Raw genomic sequence first — 22,066 nt, 5'->3', positions numbered from 1 at the left:
CTGCTGAACAGAAAAACACATTTGTGCTCAGCCACAGAGACCAAAAAAAACACTGTTTGGTACCTCCCCTCATGAATTCACTTCAAAACACTGCCCATGCTCTCTGCCACAAACAAACAACTTGTCGTGCTGTTGTACAAAGTTGAAGATGACCCCACGGCCCTTGCTTTCACGTTACATTGAATATGCACTCACATGCATCACTGACCCCCCTCTGAATGCTGTTTGAGCGATTCAATCCCAAGAGAGCCTCAAAGCTGTGTGGATGCAATTACACCTGTGTTTAGAGCTGCTCACTGGTGATCAGATAAGAAGCATTTTGGCTCGAAATGCAAACAGAGCCTCAGAAAAGAGGATCGGTCATGCACACAGCCCTGGGATCCCAACAGAAATTCTCACTAAAGTCGACTTGCCTTTACCAGGATGAATGCCTGCAGGAATCCGGGATTTTTAGCATGTGATTGCATGTCTGTTTGCACACTGAAGCCTATCGCATGTAGTGAAGGGGCAACAAGAAAACTGTTGTTGGCAAATGCTTAAATGACTAGTGTGTAACATTTAGGGGGATCTATTGGGATATCTATAATATTAATAGATATGTTTTCTTTGGTGTATAATCACCTGAAATTAAGAATCGCTGTGTTTTTGTTATCTCAAAATGAGCCATTTATATCTACATAGGGAGCAGGTCCTCTCCACGGAGTCCCCCATGTTGCCCCGCCAAGCCCAGAGTGGACAAACCAAACTGTGTTAACTTTTCCTGCTTGGGCCGGAGTCGGTAACATTACTCGCTCCCGTCGCCGCCGCTCTCCCTCTCTTGCTTCACCACTCACTTCCCACCTCTGCTCCAAATGACCTACGCTACTCTTACAACAACTGGCTCTAGAGAGGGCCAATCACGTTTTCACGTTGGCTACCTTAGTTCTTCTACACGCTTGGCACACGGGAGAGGCTTCAGTTGGCTACAATCTGCAACCTCACCGCTAGACATCACCAGATCCTACACACTGCTCCTTTAAAGGTACAGAGTGTAACATCTGGCGGCATGTAGCGGTGAGGTTGCAGATTGCGTGTGCCAAGCGTGTAGAAGAATTACAGTGGCTGAAGTGAAAACATGAATGGCCCTCTCTAGAGCCAGTTGTTGTAAGAGTAGCGTAGGTCATTTGGAGAATAGGGGAGCCAGTGTGTAGAGGGTTTGTGTACGTGGGAGAGCGGCAGTGAATGTGTGTGATGTTGTGAGAAACAAGTGAGCAAGTGGAGCAAAAGACAGTTAGTTTAGCTTTGAGATTATCAAGTGACTAAAATAAATGCTGCGGCTTCTCGAGACCAACAGAGGTTTCCTGTGTCTTGTGAAATTAAATGAAAACTATGCATGTAGTTCAACAAGTGGCTTAATCAGATTGCATCCGACAGGTGGAGCATCGAGTGCATAACATAGCAACTTAACGCCCAACAGCACTGCCTCAGACCAATGAAACAGCATGACAATGGCTGCACGCCATGGATTTTCCTTCCCCATCACTGCACGCAGTAATAACCTGAGGTCAGCGCTACAAGATGGTCATACGCTCCAATATAACCACTCAAGACACATTAAAGCTTGTAAGAGGTTATTTTGAAAACCAGAGCATGAAACGATTGCTTATGTTTGGTTTTGTGTTCTGTCCACTTCAAAGATAATGCACTTTCAAGGAATTGTTGCTCTACTAGAATCTAGTTTAAATGAAAGCCATGTATTTAGAATTAAACTTCATTTATGGTGAGAAATCCTGCATGGCTTCTCTCCTCTTTCCACTTGTAAAACCTCCCAGACTCCACGTACCTGGGCTTGTGATCTCTTGCTAGATCGTACTCTAAGAGGAGGTATTTTATGGTCCAAATCCAGCCTGTCAAATCTGTCTGGAGCACATTACATAAAGTGCTGCTGCAAACAGTGGGCAATAAACAGAGGGAGACGGAGCTGAGAGCGCTGTGTTTAGGAGAAGAAGAAGAAGAAAATGGAGCAGCCAAAAGGACACAAGAAGGATTTTCAGTGAACTTCCCGAAGCGATTCCCAGCTCGCCCACTCCACACTCCCCCTGCTCTCCCAACCTACCGCTGCTCCTTCATTCTCATTCTACCCCAGCCCTGCAAGTGTTTAAATTTCAACGGTAATCTAAAGTAATACTGACCGGCCGTTTATGAGATGCAAATATGACACGGAATAAAATATTTAATACAAATAGCCTGTTACATTATATTAATATTTCAGAGGAGAGGGTGTGAGTGTGGCTCTGGGAGTTGGGCTGACACAGAGGTGAGTGCAAAATCTGTCTGCACTGAATGATAATATTCACACTGTTATCAAATAAGTAATTTACAATTTTGAAATTGATTTTTTTAATGCCAGAATCAATATATTTGCTTCATTTGAGTCGGAGGTTGACGGAAGTTACCGCTTTTATTGTTGTAGTCTGACTAACATGACGTCATATCCGTTCCGTATCCGTCCCACTTTGGGTTTCACACATTGCCAGGAAACTTGGCGAAGTTAGCGGAAGTATACAAGTGTGACTACGTCCGATTTTCCAAATAAGGTGTTAACAAGCAATACTTAAAAATCGCAATACATATTGAATCGGCACCTAAGCATCATGATTGTATCGAATCGGGAGATAGCTGTATCGTCCCAGCCCTATCACTAAAGTAAGACCCGTCATTTTTTCACACCAACATGTGACACAACACGAGTGACCATCCGTAAACACCACACATACATCAAATGTGCCATTGTGTTTACAGTTGAGGTCAAAGGCTTATACAGCACATGGATCCACATATAGGCTCTGCCATATAACCTTTGGCGACTCATGTTTAATACAAGACCCTTTCTCTGTATGTCTCATGTCAATAGAGCCTGCGTGAAACGCTCCTTAATGAGGTTTGTCAGGCGCTTTAAGAAGGAGGGAGACTGTCGGAAGAAGCTGGGAGCCACATGCCTGTCAATCCTCAGCCATGTCTGATGTGCAGTCATTGTGTGTTTGCCTCAGAGTCAGAGGCTGTTCAGCGGGGGATCTCAGAGTGCAGCCATCATCAAATATTAACTGTAATTTTTAAGGAACGCTTCTTCTAAAACAATCCTAATTACGAACATTCGCCCTATCCGGCATCAGTTTCTCACAGCTGCTCTGGTGCGCCCATTTTACCTCCTTTGGCTACACGCTTAACGCTTCCTCTCGCGTATTTCTGGCTTTTGCTCGTTTCTCCCACTTTGTCCTCACCTCCTCCCTCTGTTGCTCTGTAATTAAGCAGTGTGTTTTAGAGGGCAATGGACTCGGAGACTAGGGAGGAAAAGATATACCCCAGGGAAAGATGGTGTGAGAGGCAGATACTATGACGTCCCATGCATGCATTATCCCTCTCTATGATAGCTCAATTAACAAGTGAAGACCTCCATCATCTCGTTAGGAGTGTGCTGACCGTCACTGGAGGGGGGGCGAACAATGCATTGTCATTATTAAGTGGATAATGGCATATACGACAACATAATTTAGCACAATCAGCCTCATATAGCAGCGCGCAAACATTACCACCTAGGAAGGAGCATTACCGCAGGATGCACTATAGAGTCAGCACTCTGGATGATAACATGACAATTATTTTATAGTGGTTTTGGCATTCGGGGCTTCTTGTTTTGATTATGTAATCAGCATGCTTATTTTGCTGGTGAGTGAGCTGAATCACAGTGCATTCTGGGAGCTCTCTGTTTGACCTGCATGTTTGCTTTTCTCGGGCTGTGCAGCAGGATCCTGCCGGTGCCCAAATATCCTGAGCGCATGGAACACGCCATGGGACTGGAAAGTCAAGATTTCGATGTTTACTTGTGCAAATGCGTGTCTGAGGGCATTTGAGCGTGCGCCAACTCTGTAGGCAAATAGACTCTGAGAGAGAGTGACCAAATATTGAAATATCACCCAATGTCAAGACTATTCGAGTGTATAATTTTCCGCCTTTTATGACTCATTAAGGGTATCAGTGGCCCCTCCCGAGCCTGAGAGCCTTAATCACTAAGCAGGGTCTCAGGGCGGTTGGCATTAATCAATGAATGTTGCGTACATGAAAAATGATCTGTGGATGTAGAAAAGCGCAGCCGTTCATTAGCGTGAGAGAGAAAAAGAGTGAGAGATATTTCTATAGCATGTCAGATTTGTGGACCAGCGGCACAAGAGGCACATTTCAGCTCTGTAGCCCAGACCAATCAGAAATGTGCTGCTTGGACGAGCCAGCCCAATCTGGTGTGTCTCAGCTCTACTGAGTCCGGGGCTGAGCTCTCTCAGCTCACTCCCATGCATGCACAATTGCTTGCATCCAATTCATTGTGCTCTTCCAGCTGCACCAATTCACGTCGCTGCCAAGGCAAACATAGTATGATAAGTCTGCGATCGCAAAAAAAGTTAGATGACTGGTGGGGAATCAAGTGGAGCAACGAAAACAGTAATCTAGCTCATTTTCTTTGGAGATGGAGAGGGAGGAGAGAACAAAAACAGGAGTCTCCCAGCTGTTGGTATCAGTAATTTGATCTTTTTGTGCTCACAACAGGTACTCAGTTACACTGTGAATGGGGCAAGCATTACTGTTCTTTCGCTAAACTTCCAGCTGATGAATCCCAAGCCCACTAATCTGCCCCCTCCCCAGGTTTTCCATTTCCTAATCATTCACGTGAATCCGTATTTGGGTTTAGAGATGTGGGACTGTGAATTTCTTTTTGTCTGTGTCAGGCTTTCCCACCGCATCATCTGTTCCTCCGGTCTGGGCTCATTACTCCCTGTCCTGCCTGCTCCTCCTCCTGCTCCTCCTCCTCTCCTCCATGCTCCCTCAACGTATCCTCATATAACAGTTCGTATGGTATCTTACGAAAAGTTATTCCTAATTTTTCGTACGTTTTCCTACGGATGTCGAGCAACACGTGTCAATTTCCGCTCGTTACATACTTACAGTCTGTTCAAATTAAACTTCCGTCTTCACAGGAGCAAAGAAAGAGCAAAAGAAGACATACTTATAGCCGAAAATCTTTCTATTGTTGTCACTATACTAGTAAAAGCACAAGTGTGAGAACAGTTTGTGTGAACTCTCCCCACACACACAATCACTCTGTTGAATGCTTTTCATGACCCCAGCCCCTGCAGAACAACACCTTCTTCTTCATCTACAGTATCTGTGTATTTTCTAACTAGTCCTGATGCGACCACAAAGTGAGAAGAGCTCTAATGGAGGAGAGTAATGCAAGGACACACCCGGAGCGCTCGCTGCCATCTCTGGCGTTTTAACCTCACACGTTCATAAGCTACCTCCTCGGCTGGAGCGCAGGGGAGACGGACCTCGACGGCTGATCTATCAGGTATTGTAGCTACAGTTATGGAACAGTGAGTGGACTTAATCCAGGGAGAGGGCCTACCTATACAGCTGGATTGATAAGGCAAATGAAGGGAAAATATCCCCTGCCCTGCTGGTCACCACTGAAGCAAGGTAACAGGGAGATGAGACAGAGGGAGGAAGGAGAGAGGAAGGAGGAACGAGGGAGAAACGCTCAGGCAGCCAAGCTGTGGAGATGGCACTCACACAGCCCAATCTGTCAGTCTGACTACCTTGCCAGATACAGGGTGGCTCACACAAAAATCACACACTTTTTTGCTAAATACCAAGAGACAGTGCGGCTACACACACACAAACACAGAAATTAATGCTGGAGCACACACACACACAGACTCGTGGAACATGCTGTACTGGAGCAAACAGCGTGATGCATCTTTTGTAAAAAAAAAACAACAACATTCACTTTGTTAAAAAAATACCTGCTTTTCAGTTTTTCACCTGTCTTCCTTTTCACAAAAAAACAGCTCCTGCACACTGCCAACACTTTTTTGACACTTAAGTGTTTTCAATAAAAATTACTTTTACAATAAAGTGTTGGCAGTGTGTGGCAGCTATTTTTCTCCTACGCACCTGTCTCAACACAGGTGTGCAAAGATCACTTTTCCTGTATAACTTTCTTCTTTTACCACATATTTTTTACTATTAAAATATTTTTAATTGGAACTAACTAACTGACTGCTTGGCTTTGTAGGAATTGTTCAAATTTTGGGGATATACACTAATTTGCTTTCTTAAAGGTGCTAAAGATTGAGATTGGGAGCATTCCTAATGCCTGCGCACGGCTCTCCCTTCCTTCAGTCCTTGTGAATGAGACCCAGACCGAGGCTGGAGCGACGGCTGGGAGGCGGGGTTAGCAAATCATGACGACAGCGTGATGGCTGTGACCCCGTGACCGAGCCATGTGTCTGAACAGACGTTACTGCGCCTGCTCTATGAGCCCAATGGATGCGCGAAGTCGAGCCATTTTGGCATCATGCATCACTGAGCAACTTTCATAGGAATAAACCGGGCCCCCCTCCAACGCTGTATCCAGTTCTCTCTATACATCCATTGGGGGGAACCCTCCGCAGGAGGGGTGGTGGATGGGTCAAACCGACACAAAACTTTCAACCAGGAGACCTGTGTTCATGTCCCGTGTGAAACTAAAAGTAACGTTGACTTATTTTGTCACGTCAGTCATTAGTCACGGGAGTCGTTATCGTCAGTCCTGTGAGTCACTTGAGTCACTAGTCAGTGAAGTTTCCGTCAAGCACGACCGTTTCCTAACCCTAACTAAGTGGTTGTGTTGCCTAAACCTAACTTCCTGTGAAAACGGAAGTTTCTTTTGAAAGGACATGATGCATGTCACAAGCGTATATTGACACACCGTCCCCAGTCCGTCCAAAAGTAACCCAAGAGGGGTACCCCGTGCGTTGTGGGTGAGAATGTGTTGTCAACAAAGAGAGGAGAAGCTCGGATTACAACACACATGGAGGGAGAGCGACTTCATTCTCTGCTCAGGTAGACATTATTCCTCTATATCTTTACATAGCACATCGTTTTTTTGCTGCTATATTAATGCTCTGAATATCGTTTAGAAAACCTTTAATGAGAGTTAGATGAGAGGAATGATACCACTCAGCCAGCAGCCGGTTATCTTAGCATTAAGACTGGAAACTGTCTCATCCAATGTCAGAGAGGTGTGGGGGGATCAGAAGCTGTCCATTCATGAAGAGTAATAGCTTCTGTAATAATGGGTTCAAAGCATTTTGACAGCTATAAACTGTAATTGTACTCATCTCAAAAAGACCCTGCAGAGCTGACCTGCAGTGTGTGGTACTGTACAAATGACCCTTAAAGGTCCAGTGTGTAGGATCTGGCGGTATCTAGCGGTGAGGTGAGGAGATTGCAACCAACTGAAGCCTCTCCTGTGTGCCAAGTGTGTAGGAGAGCTACGGTGGCCGACGCGAAAAACGTGTATGGCCCTGTCTAGAGCCAGTTGTTGTAAGAGTAGCTTAAGTGGGGCAGTTTTGTTTCAATCAAAGCCAGGGTCGAGACGCCCTTGGATGGATGACGCCGGTTATGAAGATACAATATACCAGCAAAGCCCCTGGTCTGATTCCAGCTGGGGACCCTTATTGCACGTCATACCCTGTTTCAGTATCCGCTAGTTTCCTGTCTGTCTCTATTCAATCAGCTGTCCAATATAATGATACAGAAGTTAAGGGTCATTTGTACAGTACCACACACTGCAGGTCAGCTCCGCAGGGTCTGTTTGAGATGAGTACAATTACAGTCTATAGCTGTCAAAATGCTTTGAGCCCATTATTACAGAAGCTATTACTCTTCATCTGTGTAAAATCACGGTGTGGAAAGATTAATTACTCTTTGGAAATGGTAATGATGTCTGTCAACAGGATAATTTGCCAAGAATTCGCTGGGAGTCTTCAACTGAATGGGATTGTGTGACCACTAGAGGTTTAATGTGAGGATTAGTGATGGGTGAATAGGATGACGGAGAGGAAAAAAGGATATTTTTCTAAAAAGTAAAATAAAATAACATCAATGGAGCATGAACACATTAAGGCTATGTGAAACAATGACAGTAAGAGCTAGGAGTGACCCTCCGGGGGCCAACCACAGGGTGAACTCTTGACCCGCAAACAAAGTCATCATACGTTATCACGACTCCACACACCATTGCTCCGGAGAGATAATGTCACAGAGCACCCGAGCCACCTCAGATCTTTCACATCAGCACCTTGGTGCTCCAAAACGCTATGGCAACTGCTCGCACACGTAATCTCTCCTGGGTGTGAGATGCAAACAGGGCTAATATGTTTGAAGAGACAGCAGTGATCGCATTTCCAAGTGACTCCTTGCATCCCGCTAGGATAACCGAATAAAGGATGTTCTCAGCAAACCACAATCCCGCTCTCAAAACACTTGATCCTAAGATGACAAGCACTGGGCTATCCATTATGCAATAGTCCCCCCTTTTCTCCATCGCTAATCAAAACTGGAGCAAGTTCTCTAGATGGGATTAACGGTTTCTTACTCTTGTCTCATTGCTTTCAGAGGACAGGAAAGATGGTAGGATGTAACTGCAGAGCTATTGCATTTACTCTTAACTAGAGCTGTCAAAGTTGAACGCAAATTTGTTTTAAAGCCACTAATTTCTTTCTTACGCATTAACGCAACTTGCAATTTTTAGGTTGTAGCAGGCTTACTAAAAATCCTAAGGAATCCATTGGTACCAACCATGTCATACTAGCTTGTTGCAAAGAAGGTTAAATAACGCCTCAAACTAATGCATGGCGAGGAAAAACTGTCATGGCTTTTCAAATTGGTCCCTTGACCTCTGACCTCAAGAAATGTGAATGAAAATGGGTTCTATGGGTACCCACGAGTCTCCCCTTTACAGACATGTCCACATTATGATAAGCACATGCAGTTTGGGGCAAGTCATAGTCACGTCAGCACACTGACACACTGACAGCTGTTGTTGCCTGTTGGGCTTCAGTTGAGCCATGTTATGATTTGAGCATATTTTTGATGCTAAATGCAGTACCTGTGAGGGTTTCTGGACAATATTTGTCATTGTTTTGTGTTGTTAATTGATTTCCAATAATAAATATATGCATACATTTGAGTAAAGCAAGCATATTTGTCCACTCCCATGTTGATAAGAGTATTAAATACTTGACAAATCTCCATTCAAGGTACATTTTGAACAGATGAAAAATGTGCAATTAATCGCGATTGACTATGGACAATCATGCGATTAATCGCGATTAAATATTTGAATCGATTGACAGCTCTACTCTTAACAGAATGCATTGTGGTACCCACTGAAATTGGGAGCTGCAGTGAGACGGCGAGGGTCATCGAGTGCATGGCGAGGGGGAAAAAAGGCAACAGGGAGAATGAGAGAAAGAGAGTGCAAAGAGAACATGGATCAACCCGACAGGACAAGATGGTTACGCAGCACCATGCACGAAAACGTTCACTGCACGTACACACAGATAACCATGTTAAAAGTTACAAATGTATTAAGCCATTCCTGTCATAAATAGAGGATTGAAGAGACTATTAAGTTGAAGAGTGTTGTGAAGCCATATTACAAGCTCTTTTCATCTCTCTCTTTCCCTCCTTTGCTTCCTTTCTTCATCCCTCCCCCATAAAATCCCAGACTAAACCAATCCGCCGTCACCAACCCTTCATACTTTACTATGTAGGCCTCCCATCCCTGCTGTTTTTCCCTTAACACACACACACACAGAGATGTACACGCCGGGGCCTCCTCTCCTCTGTGTGACCTTGACTGGCTAGCACTCCAGGGCTTGTTCTTTGCTTCTCCCTCTCCCTCTGTCTCTCTTGTTCTCTCCATCTTTTCACGCTCGCCTCCACTCTATTTGCCTGCCTCTCTACCTCTTGCTTTCCATCACTCTCCCCCCGACCGGCTGATGTTAACCGGCGCTGTCCTTTTTCCTCCTCTTCCTCCTCGTCCTCCTCCTCCTCCCCGAGACACAGAGGAGAAAGGGACAGAACATGGCAGAGAGAAGAGAAGTAAAAGACCTCCTCGTCCTCCTCCTCCGCAAACCGGTCAGCTGAGAGAGAGAATAACTGTATCAACAAGTCTTATTTCTTATGCTGTAATATTTAATATTAAAAAACAGGACTTCCATCTTTAATTTAATGTAAGGTCAAATAACACATTTACATTTGATAAGGCTTCATGTTATTTAAGCGTGGTATTTCAACCATTCTGCTTAAAAAAAAGTATTTTTTTTTTCTTGTATTCTTTACAAATGCTATTTTATTTATTTGCGGCGCACTTTGCTTGATGATTCAAAGTGTGATTAGGCTCTGCTCTAATCAGCTGATACGGCTTCCTGTTTCACCGGGGAGGATGATGAGCTCTCTCAGTGGAACAGTGAAACAGCAGGTCCAAATCCGCGTTTCATTGCAGGTGTTACTACAAAAGCATCTAATTGCCTTCCATCTTAGCCTGTTCCTCTGACTCCAGTGATCCTTGAGATTTTCCCAATGGCTTAGTTCACAACATAACATCTGTATAATAAATCAGAGATGTTAACCGTTTGACTATCCATTCAGAGCTAGAATAAACTTAAGCTCAAGTGACGGCGCGATCTATTAAATGTCAAACGGGCTGATTAAGCGCTCTCTACAATTACGCCATTATTCCTGTTCCAATTTATGTACCTTACGTATCTAAAGGTCTCCGCTGCAATTGTGTTCACCAGTCTGATGCTGAATCCACTGCGTTTAATTCCGGCTTCGCTGTAAAATATGACATTTTCATCTATCTCTACTCCGATATCAACACAGCGAGTTGACAGGGCCACAGAATAGCTCGCGGCGGCTTTATGTTTTAAACAATATTAGGAGAAAAAATAGAGGGCATCATGAATGAATATCTCCAGTAATCTTCCTTTTAAGTTTGATCACAGAAATACAGACTTGTTGAATGTGGCTGGTAAGCCCATGGCGATACCTTTTCTCCCAGCATCCGGCTATTTTTTAATTCATTTTGCTCTAAGAGGCATGGATGTTACAAGACTGCCACAGCAATCTTCCCAAATAATTGCCCATCCCGCATTAGTAAAACAGCCATGAAGTAGAGGGACATCATCAATTTCTACAGGGCAATAATAACAAAGAGGTTAGGGACTCACAGTCTAATGCTGACACTTATACTTCACACCATGTTAAAGGCTCCCCACAGACTCCCTCCATTTCACATTTCATTTCCTTAGCAGTTAAAATCCTTTGATGCATAGCAAGAATTGCCGTACACCACCAAGCCAGTATACCAACACCTTCCAAAGCCCAAAGGGCTTAATGGAGGCTTTTCCATTTAGCACTAAGCTCTAACCACACCTACAACATTTTATATAAGAGCATATGTACAGTCGTTTGAAAGGTAGTAACAAAGTCATAAGCCACCAACTGAAAAGGGACCAGTTTCATGTATCTGTGTCACACGGGTTACGCCACTGCCCCGCCCCTTTAGGAGACTGGCGGCAGGTCTGGAGTGTATTAACTCCAATGGGAGAAGTGAACGTGAACACAGATTAATGACTGATTCTTTCGCCCCATAGTCACCAAAGCAAATATTGGACCCATTTTTCACAAGCCACATATCTTCTGAATATCGTGACACAAAATTGGCATTTTTCAGACAGACGAATCAGGAGAAAATTAACTTTGTTTGAGATCTTTCTCTGTGTCAGCAACACAACTCAGCTAACACATTTTTGTAATGCTAAATGTGGCTGTTGGATGTGTAAATATCAAATGTTAGCAAAAGAAAATATAAATACATTATGCAAATATAATTCAATAACATGCTCCAACTGTCAATGCTAACATGCTAAACCAAGATGGTGAACATGGTAAACATCATACCTGCCAAACATTAGCATGTTAGCATTGACAGTGGGTGTGTGTTAACATTTGTTAAATAGCAATAAACACAAAGTACAGCTGAGGCTGATGTGAATGTCATTAGTTTTGCAGGTATCTGGTTATAAATCAGATTATTGGACAAATTCAATTTTGACCTAATGATGGCACTTGATTAAAACGTTATAGGATCACCAGAAATTATTACAATTCATCCTCTGGGGACCATGAATGGTTGCACAAAATTCTATGGCAATACATCCAATAGTTGCTAAGATAATGCAGTCTGGTCCAAAGCAGTGGACCAACCGATATTGCCGTCTCTAGAGCCAGTAGTGTGGCTAAAAAAGGAGCAATTAGGTCAGAATTAGGTCAGGCTGTCTTAGAATAGAGGGAAATTTCCATAATTTACTTTCTATAAGTTTATATTTTTTTGACATTCATGGTATTCCTCCTCTTTTAATCATATCAAACCTTTTAAGGTTGCTGATTTATCTGCAAAGATGCCAAAAAAAACAAGGTGTACCTGAGAATCTCTCTCAGTGCAGGGCAGGCTCGGCATGCCAAACTCACGTCAGTTAGATTGGTTACCCCTGGCCGGAGGGTTTTTAGACTCCAGCCCAAATTCAAGGCCAGCATCGACCTTAATCAATAGTGAACCTGACGTTGTACTATATATCATATTCAAGTGGTAGATAGTGTGGGATGCCTGACAGTCCGAGTACAGGACCACACATCAAATAAATTTACTGTGATTTGTCAATGATGCACAAACTCCGTCTCCAGACTTGACACCACAAAAAGGATGGAGATAACAAAATGTCGACACACAGAAGGATAATATTTATGCTGCAAGGCGAACAAGTGACGCTCTACACAGTTTTCTTCATTATTTTTGGACATATTATGCTATTCTGCACTAGACTGAATTGAATTTTGCAGTAAGACAAAAGGGGAAAATGTTGAGAAGGGTTATTGCTCCACTATGAGAGGCCATAAACAAAAAAATACTGATCCACCTCTTGTTGTCAGTTATACAGATCAGGGTGATTAAATGCATAACACATGAAGTCAGTCAACCACAGGTTCCCCCTCACAACACGTCTACCCAAACCTAACCTGTACGTGAACCATTATCCGTCAAAGGAATCAATAAAGGCATCAGCTCCTTCCCCAACAAATCTACTACAGTCAGTTCATCAAAACAGTCATCAATAGATGGAGCTAGAAAGCTCTTCATTTATTGGTCCCCTGCTGTTTGACAAGCTGAAAACTGCACCGTGTTTCATGTGCTTCAGTTTCTGGCTTAAATTCCTGCTGAAGTGGGAATAGAAGTGACTGTGTGTAGCACAGACATCTCACAAGTAGGAACGATCTTCTACTTGTGCATGGGGTGATGATGCCGCCTGCCTGACAGATTTTTCACACTTGCTGGTGACGGTTAAAAAAGAGAAACACACACTATCATGTGTAAAGCCTCATACAAACCCAATAACTAATTCACTGAGAAAATAAAAATGTGGTCAGTTAGCATAATTATCATTAATTAAGATACAGTAGGTATTTATGTCAGGAAATCTTTCTTTAAAAAGTGACTTAAGATTGTAATCTAGGTACAAACATGTAGAGATGACACAATTTATTGATCAACAGAAAATTAATCAGCAACTATTTTGATAGCTGATTAATCGTTTCAGTCACTTTCACTTTAGACTGTTATTAAATAGGTGTTATCAGGCGCTATAAGCCCCATAGATGTGGGTCAATAGGGGCCTACTACACCCACCAGTAGGTTTTATCATTAGTCACATGGTAGATCACCAAAAGAAGGTATAAAAGAACACAACAGCGACCTCTAGTGACCGTAGTAATTATGACAGAAGCAGAAGCAGAAGCCAGGTGCTGTAGTATAGAAACTCCATATGGGGAGGAGGTCGGGGACAATGGATAGGAACAAAACAAAGGGTTCTTTAGGTTTTGTTGCCTAAATCTAATGAAGTTGCAGTTTTGTTGCCTAAACCTAACTGTTGTTGTTTTTTTGCCTAAACCTAAAGAAGTTGTAGTTTTGCTGCCTAAATCTAAAGAAGCTTTTTTGTTTGTGTTCAAAACGTTATGTTTCATTCTGTCTTACATGTTGCTTTTAAGTTTCACTTTCACTTTTACAAAGTAGTAGGTGTAGTAGGCCCCTAATGACCCACATCTATGGTGCTTATAGCGACCGATAACACCTATTTAATGGCCTGATAACAGTCAAATCGGGTGCTTCTTTAATGTGCCAATTTGCTGTTTTTCATTGTCCAATATGACAGTAGACTGAATATCTTTGGGTTTTGGACGCTTGGTCGGACAAAAAAAGAAATTTAAACATGTCACCTTGGGCTCTAGCAATTTAAATATTTTACTATTTTTCTAGCATTTTAGAGAATAAACTATCAATGAATTGATGGAGAATATTGTTGGCAGATTAATTGATGATGAAAATAATCATTACTTTCAGCTAACAAAGATGTATACCAAACCTAAACTCTATTAACATCCAACATCTTAGACTAAGCTGTTTACTGCTGCACAGGCGTTTAATTGTTGTGTTTGAATAGTCACTGGTTCTACATCTTTAGTGTTTCTGTACTCTGACATACTGTTTATAATGTCTATTCTCTGAAGAGTTTCAAACCGTAAATTCCTCTTTTTGCCAAAGGCAAAATGATGACTGCCACACCCATCACAAACAGGAATTTGTTTGTTATTTTTAACTTTGCAAAAGCTTCAAATCAAATTCACCTGCTGACACATAACCTAAATGTATTCTTAAACTGACCGCCCCATTAAAGAATATTTTTTTATAAATATTATTTTCAACAAAGAAAAATTGGCTGTATGTGGGCTGGATGGTCTGAACATCCCCATCTGTTAATGGCCTACAATCAAACCCTGCAGGAGCCCACACTGCTGCATTTTCAACATCATTAAGTAGTCTAAATAGTTGTTGAACGTTTTCCAGTGGGTATAAATAACGAGCCATTTAGCCGTCAGACTGAAGAGACGATAGTAGGGTGCAACTCATCCCCAGCATTCACCCCTTTCTACAATTTACTTTTTTTTAAGTTCAGTATTGATCGGAGACCACATCCAGCCTTATTTGAGATGTTTATTTGACAGTTGCCGGCGGTTTGTGTGATTGTCAGGCTCACATATGATCAACCTGTTTGTCCTCACCCCCCTTTAAGCCTCTGAGGCCATAATCGATATATCCCTGGTAGACCTTTCTCCATCTCCCTGCCACTCCACCTTGAAACGCGGTGTGAATTTAAAGGCCACAGCAGTGCGGCGAGGGAAACACCCGCCAGAAAGGAACACCCACCCACATAAATCAATCTAAGGCGCGTGCCAATCAAGGATTGATCTCCTTATTTAAAAGAGGAGCCCCAACACATTAGTAGTCAGCCTACCCATAACTTTACTACAAGACTTGCAGTCCAATAATCCCTGGAAAGAGCCTTTTATCTTAGCCTGCCGAATAACCACCAAGTCTAACAACAGGTTTCAGGTACATTCACTCTGTAACATCTTGCCTTAATTACTTCAGCACCTCACACTAATGATCACTCCTGATTCTCCTACCCCACCTAACACCTGCTACCAACAAACATGACCTCCTGGACCGTGAAGTCCCATACACTATACAGTCTCATATGCTCCAAACATTTCCCTTTGCATCCCTCTTTGACCTTCAACAAGAAAAGAGCTAGCCGTGCTAGCAGCTCTGTGAGGGCGTACTTAGACACAATGGTGCTTTGAGCTAAATGCTAATGTCGGCATGCTAACCATGGATGTATTAAGAGAACTGGATACAGCGTTGGAGGCGGGGCCCCGTTCATTCCTATGAAAGTTGCTCAGTGGCGCATGAAGCCCAAATGGCTCGACTTCCGTCTGGAAAAGTACCCGGATCTTGGGCACATGGAACATGCGCAGTAGCATCCGCTTAGTCACATGGCTCGGTCACGGGGTCCCAACGTCACACCGTCGTCAGGGCTTGCGCTCCAGCCTCGGTCTAGGTCTCATTCACATGAACGGAGGAAGGGAAATAACTCTGGTTTTGGCTATTAGTGCATTTTACAACTTAAAAAACATATTTTTTTAAAAAAGGGCTATTTAGGTGTTTGTACTGGGAAGTTGATTCACCTAAAAAAAAATGATCCGCTGAGATACAGACGTCTCTTACCCAATGTAAGTCTATGAGAAAAAAGTATTTTTGGGCCCAATGCATCACGTGACTGACACGGAAGTTGCAGTACCGCCGTTTGGCAACTATGAAAGTCTGGATCGACAACCGGCGCACTTCCTGGGGGCTTGATGCTAACATGCGCACAATGACAATGCTAGCAAGCTTATGTTTAGCAAGTACTGTTTACCATCTTAGTTTAATGTTTTAGCATGCTAGCATTTGCTACTCAGCAGTAAACGTAAAGGACAGCTAAGGCTGATGGTAATGTCATGAGTTTAGTGTGTTAGCATGCTAGCATTTGCTACTTAGCAGTAAACGTAAAGGACAGCTAAGGCTGAAAAATGTCAACCTGTTCTACCATATTATTTAAGATATCAACACATATTACACTTCATTGTCTGGGGAACATGAATGTCTGTAACGTTACCAAAATTCAAGGCAAACAATCATCTGGTAATTCTGATGTTAACTCACCTCCCTCAGCTGTGAATGGACTCAGCAACATCCTGTCAACACTTCCAGGTAAAAAAACTGGAACACGGCTAGCTAACGCTAATTAATTACTTGCACAGAAAATTAATTAAGTTTAAATTAGTGTCAGTATGATTTTCAAAAGGGTGACAACTAAAAAAATTCAGATAAAAAAGACACGTCTTCTTCCCTAAGACACACTCTATTAATGTTTAAAAAAACTACGTACTGATCCATGTTCATCACCTTCAGTTACACAGCAGCACCGTGCTTCTCTTTCTCTCTCATACACAGCACCGTCCTCATACGAGGTCTTACTTTGTAAATGGCAACTTCCGGTCGCAGAAGATGAAAAAAAACGGGGAGTTTTTTGCGTCTCTTCTTCTTTTATTTAATTTTTTGTTTTTAGAAATAAAAAAAATTAAATCAACCCGTTTTTTAAGTTTAGTTCATCCCCTTTTTGACCCCAATAAAGAAAAACGTCTTGTATTTCCATATTATTTTTTGTAAAACAAAAATCAAATAACTACTAATTTTTTGTTCTTTAATATCCGTTCGTGAAAGGAAAATCAAATGACCAAAAGATACACTGACCCAGTAGCCAAGCAAATGAACTAGCTAGGCTAGGCTGCTAGCTAGCGACAACTTGCAACCGTTCGGTTACCAAGGCGGTTACCAAGGCGACCAACAAGGTCATCTGTAGCCACAGTAGAGATAATTAGCCTCATGTTAGCTAGGAGGAAGGCTAACTATTCACTTAATGTTTGTATTAGGACTTCTGTGGAGGTCAGTTTAAAGTGACCTTACTGAGTTTTCTTACAGAATAGGACAAAAATGGATTTAAGTTGTTCAAGTTTCATTTGAAGGCACCAGTAGCCAAACAAATGAATTAGCTAGGCTAGGCTGCTAGCTAGTGACAACTAGCAACCGTTGCTAATAACGGTTACCAAGGCGGTTACCAAGGCGACCAACAAGGTCATCTGTAGCCACAGTAGAGCTAAATAGCCTAATGTCAGCTAGGAGGAAAGCTAACTATTTACTTATTTTTTGTATTAGGACTACTGTGGAGGTCAGTTTAAAGTGACCTTACTGAGTTTTCTTACAGAATAGGACCAAAAAAATGGATTTAAAGAACTTTTCTGGAGGTAAGTAGCTATACGTTATCCTTTACAGGAAGTCATGATTGCAGCTTCTACATTTGTATTTCTGTCAACACATGTTCTCCTCCTCCTCCCCACGGATGCTGTTGCTGCTGCTCGCACACACATCCCCGGTACAGTATCATGTTGTTGTCCATGTGTGTGGTGGTGAGATGAGATCACATTATCTCACATCACAGGGAAATGAACAAAAACGGCTCCTCCCACTCTGCCTTTTGCTCTTTTACACCCCCCTTCTCTCTTCCTCTCCATCCTCTCCTCCTCCTCCTCCTCGGTCCTCGGTAGCAGCAGGTGTTATTCTCGTATAACCTGAAGATTTAGGTGGTAATTAGCATTACCTCTCAGCCCCTAGAGAGTTATTTAAATGCTTCATGGTAACAGCAGGGGGACACGAGTCGAGTGTGTTTCTGGGCAGCCGATGAGAGAAGAAATCACGCCTCAAAAACACGTGGGAGAGATTACTCAAATATGCCTCCTTTGTACCCTCCTTACCCCCTCTCTCTCTCTCTCTCTCTGCTGCTGGCTGCACGGTTATCTCCACGTTAAGCTGTGTGGAGCACCATAAATAACCTATACACACTTGGGTTAGTAGCTATAGAGGCTTTGACCTTGTGTTATGTTGCTCCTTAATGTCCCAAACATTGCAATGCACACCGGCAAAATGATCCATATATAAGATAAAGTGGCTATACAACAGGTTAATCGGTGCATTGGAATAAATGCAGGATTTTTTTTGGGCTAATGATAAAAAACATCCTCCTAGGAGGCAATTAACTGCACTGCTATTACATAATGACAGCCCACACTTTTTTCACTAACCGGTCCTTTGCATGTCAAAGGTTTTTTTTTAAAACGTGGTGTGTGACTAGTATATATACATCCTCCACCTCTTCATGTCACCTCAGAGGGAAACAGAAATGAAACACCTTGAAACTGTCAGGATGCTTCCTCGCACAGAGTGGCACACACATTTCTTGACAGGATCTTACCTTTGCTATTGTCCTCTTCCCTGTTCAGATACATGGCTGTTAATTCACTCCGAGGCAAAAAAAGAAAAGAAAGCGATGGCGTTGTCTCTCAATGATGTGTTGGTTACTCCTCTCTGGCGTGTGTATGGTGAACTCCGCCGATGTGGTTTGTAGTAGTAGCTGTTTATTGTTTTGTTGCTCCTCAACAGCCTCTCCTCTCCTCCTAGCGGATAGGTGGGCTAACCAGTTTGAGACTCTCACTATCTCCCTCCCTCTCCTCTCTCTCCTCTCTCTCTCTCTCTCTCTCTCTCCCTCTATCTCTATAATAACCACCGGTTCACTGTGGCTCAAAGGACAATATATAAAAAAAGTGACTTTTTTTTGCAGCTGCTTCCTCTGCTGCCACGTGTGAATCTTGATTCATGTCTGTGCATCCATATGTCATTTTTAAAATTATAATATATTGGCTGTGCGTGTAATGAGGAGCGCAGTTATATAGCCCACCCAGGGGATTTATAACAAGGCTTGCACCCGAGTTGCATGGCTTAATTGGGAATCTCATTAGTGGTGGAAGAAGTAGCAAAAGTATCCACAAAGTACTCAATTACAAGCAAAAGTCCTGCATTGAAAATGATACTTATACGTAAAAACATAAATCATCATGCAGAATGTTATATTATTATTATTAGGGGCTGTCAATTGATTCAAATATTGAATCGCAATTATTCATATCGTGTGCCCTCCGGTGTCTTCCGGGGCTCCTAGAGGCATCTGCAAGATTTCACAGAAAACAACCAATTAGAGCCGAGCTGGAGTCTGCCCTCTCCGAGCAGCTGTCAATCACTCACAAACTCCGATCAAACAGTCAAACTAGGCAGCGCTGATCAAATATGAATCAATTTTCTTTTACTGTAATGCTTATTTTTTCACCTGAAATGTTTTCAGAAACATATTTTAGTGAACTATTTAGCTGTAAAATGAGAAAGTTTGTGACCTGGCAGCCAATGTTGAGATCAGTTGAGGAAATACCAAGCACCGCCCACCAGCTGGAGCACAGCCAATAGGAACGCTCTCTCTCTCTGACATGACCTGTGATTGGCCAAAGTCTTCCGTCACGGCTAGATTTTTTTAAAGCCTGAAAACAGAGCCATGAGGAGGTGCAGAAGTCTAGTTTTCTCTCAGAACACTTGAATTACAATATGCTGAAAAGGTTATTATGGGATTTTTTGCCCAATGATGCCAAAAATATCCTGCCTGCTGCAGGTTTAATCACGGTTAATCACAAATTAACCACATTCTTTATTTGTTCAAAATGTACCTTAAAGTATTTTTTTTGTCAATTATTTAATGCTCTTATCAACATGGGAGTGGGCAAATATGCTACTGCATTTAGCATACAAAATATGCTCAAATCATAACATGGCAAACTGAAGCCCAACAGGCAACAACAGCTGTCAGTGTGTCAGCGTGCTGACTTGACTATGACTTGCCCCAAACTGCATGTGATTATCATAAAGTGGACATGTCTGTAAATGTCTCGTGGGTACCCATTGAATCCATTCTCATTCACATATCTTGAGGTCAGGAGAGGGGGGGGGGGGTAAACATGTTCTAGTAGAAACCCAAACTACAAGTATGAACCTGAAAATAAGCATAATAGGTCCTCTTTAATGCTGTACCTGGTCAATGTAGAGCTAATTTTAGCTGTCTTGTATACAGTAATTGTAATTAATTGCCAGCTATTGTGATAATTGATTAGTCATTTATAAGGGAAGAATGCCTAAAGTTAACTAGTATAGTTTCTCCTATGTGAGGATTTGTTGTTTATTTAATTATAAAATGATCGTGTTCGTCAGGTAAAACAATACATTTGAAGATGTCTCCTTGGGTTCTGAGAAGTTACGATTGACTTTTGTGTGACAATGTGTAAACTAATCAATGAATCAATCAATTGAAAAAATAATCCACAGATTAATCCAGAATGATTATAATCGTTAGTTGCAGCCCTAAAAGTATAACTATAGCTGTCAAATAGGTTGTGGAGAAAAACATGCAATATTGAAAAGAGGCAAAAATGCAAATGCAAATACCTCAGAACTTGAGTATATGTATTGAGTTACTTTCCACTATTATATCTCTTAAACCACGATGACAAATTAGTCATTAAAGCAACACCATCGTGTGTCAGTGATATAAGGAGAGGAACCGACAAACCCATCTGGTCCTGTCACTTCCACCATGCCCCACCTGCTGCATATATATCCATATCCTCATCCCTTATATACAAATGATGGTCAGATGGTCCTGTATGCACAACGCCGTCCTGTGTGAACCCATTGACCGCATTATTAGGCACGGGGACAGAGATTAGCAGCTCTCGAGGAGTAACTGTCTGCATCCTCTGCCAGTTTTGGATGCAAGGCGATGTGGCTGCTCTGCAAATACGTTCCACAAATGGGATGTAGATTATTTTAACGCTCAGTATTCAGGCTGTCTTACATCACACGTACGGCAGCACTGTGGTGAAGGAACAATTTGTCCGTGACCTTGACTTAGTCCTAGAAACATCCAGTCTGGAGGCAATTTAAAACAATTTCTTCAATTACTCTTCCTTCTTGTTCTCAGAGCACATTTCCAATTTGTGATGGGACTTCTTACTTCGTTATATGAAGCTGGCAGACGGAGACATGGGACATTATAAAATAAATGGGATAAACCATGACAGTTATTACAACTACAGCAAAAGGCCAGCATCACCACTTTGCCTGGTTTAATTATAAATTGTGTAATTAATCTATGATATTAAAATGATTACAGTGCATGCTCATCAACCAATGACCTCTGACCTGAAATCTTTACAGTGCGGTCTGTAATGTTTTTATTGTACTTCACAGCCTCTTTCAGTGACTCTCTGAGTAATAAATATGCAGGTTTCTCTTTACAAGCCTGCAAAATACAAAGCTAATATTCCATTCAATCATGTGGCTCTCTGATATCACAGATTACAATTCAAAAGGATATGAGCTGAGCCGTACTGTAGATGCAAATGCGGTGAGCAATAATACCACATCTAACTGTGTTTTGTCAATAGAGCTGGGAAGGTCATTTGCTCAAAGCCTTCTGCAGTGATTTCCATTTGATTGTGTTTTGTTTTGCGCTGCGCTCCGTGCTATTTGTTCACTACTGAGAATCTTTTGCCATTTGTTAGGAGAATTCTCTGCAGACTAATTTGACCACAGTCTATTCCCAGATTTTCCCCCTCCTGAGCTCCCAGCATCATTGTGCCTGTCACTGATGCATCTGTCTCCACTGGTTTCTATAAATACCCCCTTCTCTCCCCTTCAAAAACCTGATTCCCATTGATTTAGTGACCTATATACACATCAACACCATCCCTCCCTTCCTCCGGCTCTCTGCTCCTT

At 42.4% G+C, this 22,066-nt stretch overlaps 1 protein-coding gene and 1 long non-coding RNA gene across 6 annotated transcripts in view; one reads left to right on the top strand and one right to left on the bottom strand.

Moving 5' to 3' along the window:
- Positions 1 to 18,932, bottom strand: part of syt7a (synaptotagmin VIIa) — a 90,575-nt gene extending 71,643 nt beyond the window's left edge. For 2 of the 5 annotated variants that reach the window (XR_012593579.1, XM_074632760.1), the window contains exon 1: positions 18,666 to 18,931. Coding sequence is in view for 4 of the 5 variants with exons in the window: in XM_074632760.1 (XP_074488861.1) it covers positions 18,666 to 18,699 (34 nt within the window). In the remaining variant the exon portion in view is untranslated. Of the gene's footprint in view, positions 1 to 16,519; positions 17,090 to 18,665 lie in introns of those variants that run through there. The other 3 variants (XM_074632762.1, XM_074632765.1, XM_074632761.1) reach the window with 3 other exon arrangements.
- LOC141766169 (uncharacterized) overlaps positions 17,256 to 22,066 on the top strand; it is a 29,135-nt gene continuing 24,324 nt past the window's right edge. Inside the window, exon 1 of the long non-coding RNA XR_012593582.1 lies at positions 17,256 to 17,661. This is a non-coding gene — a long non-coding RNA (uncharacterized LOC141766169). The remainder of the gene's footprint in view (positions 17,662 to 22,066) is intronic.

This window comes from Sebastes fasciatus, chromosome 4 (genome assembly GCF_043250625.1).
Source record: "Sebastes fasciatus isolate fSebFas1 chromosome 4, fSebFas1.pri, whole genome shotgun sequence".
Taxonomy (NCBI): domain Eukaryota; kingdom Metazoa; phylum Chordata; class Actinopteri; order Perciformes; family Sebastidae; genus Sebastes; species Sebastes fasciatus.
The sequence above is the reverse complement of the archived record's forward strand: the minus strand, read 5'-3'. Positions and strand labels throughout refer to the sequence as shown.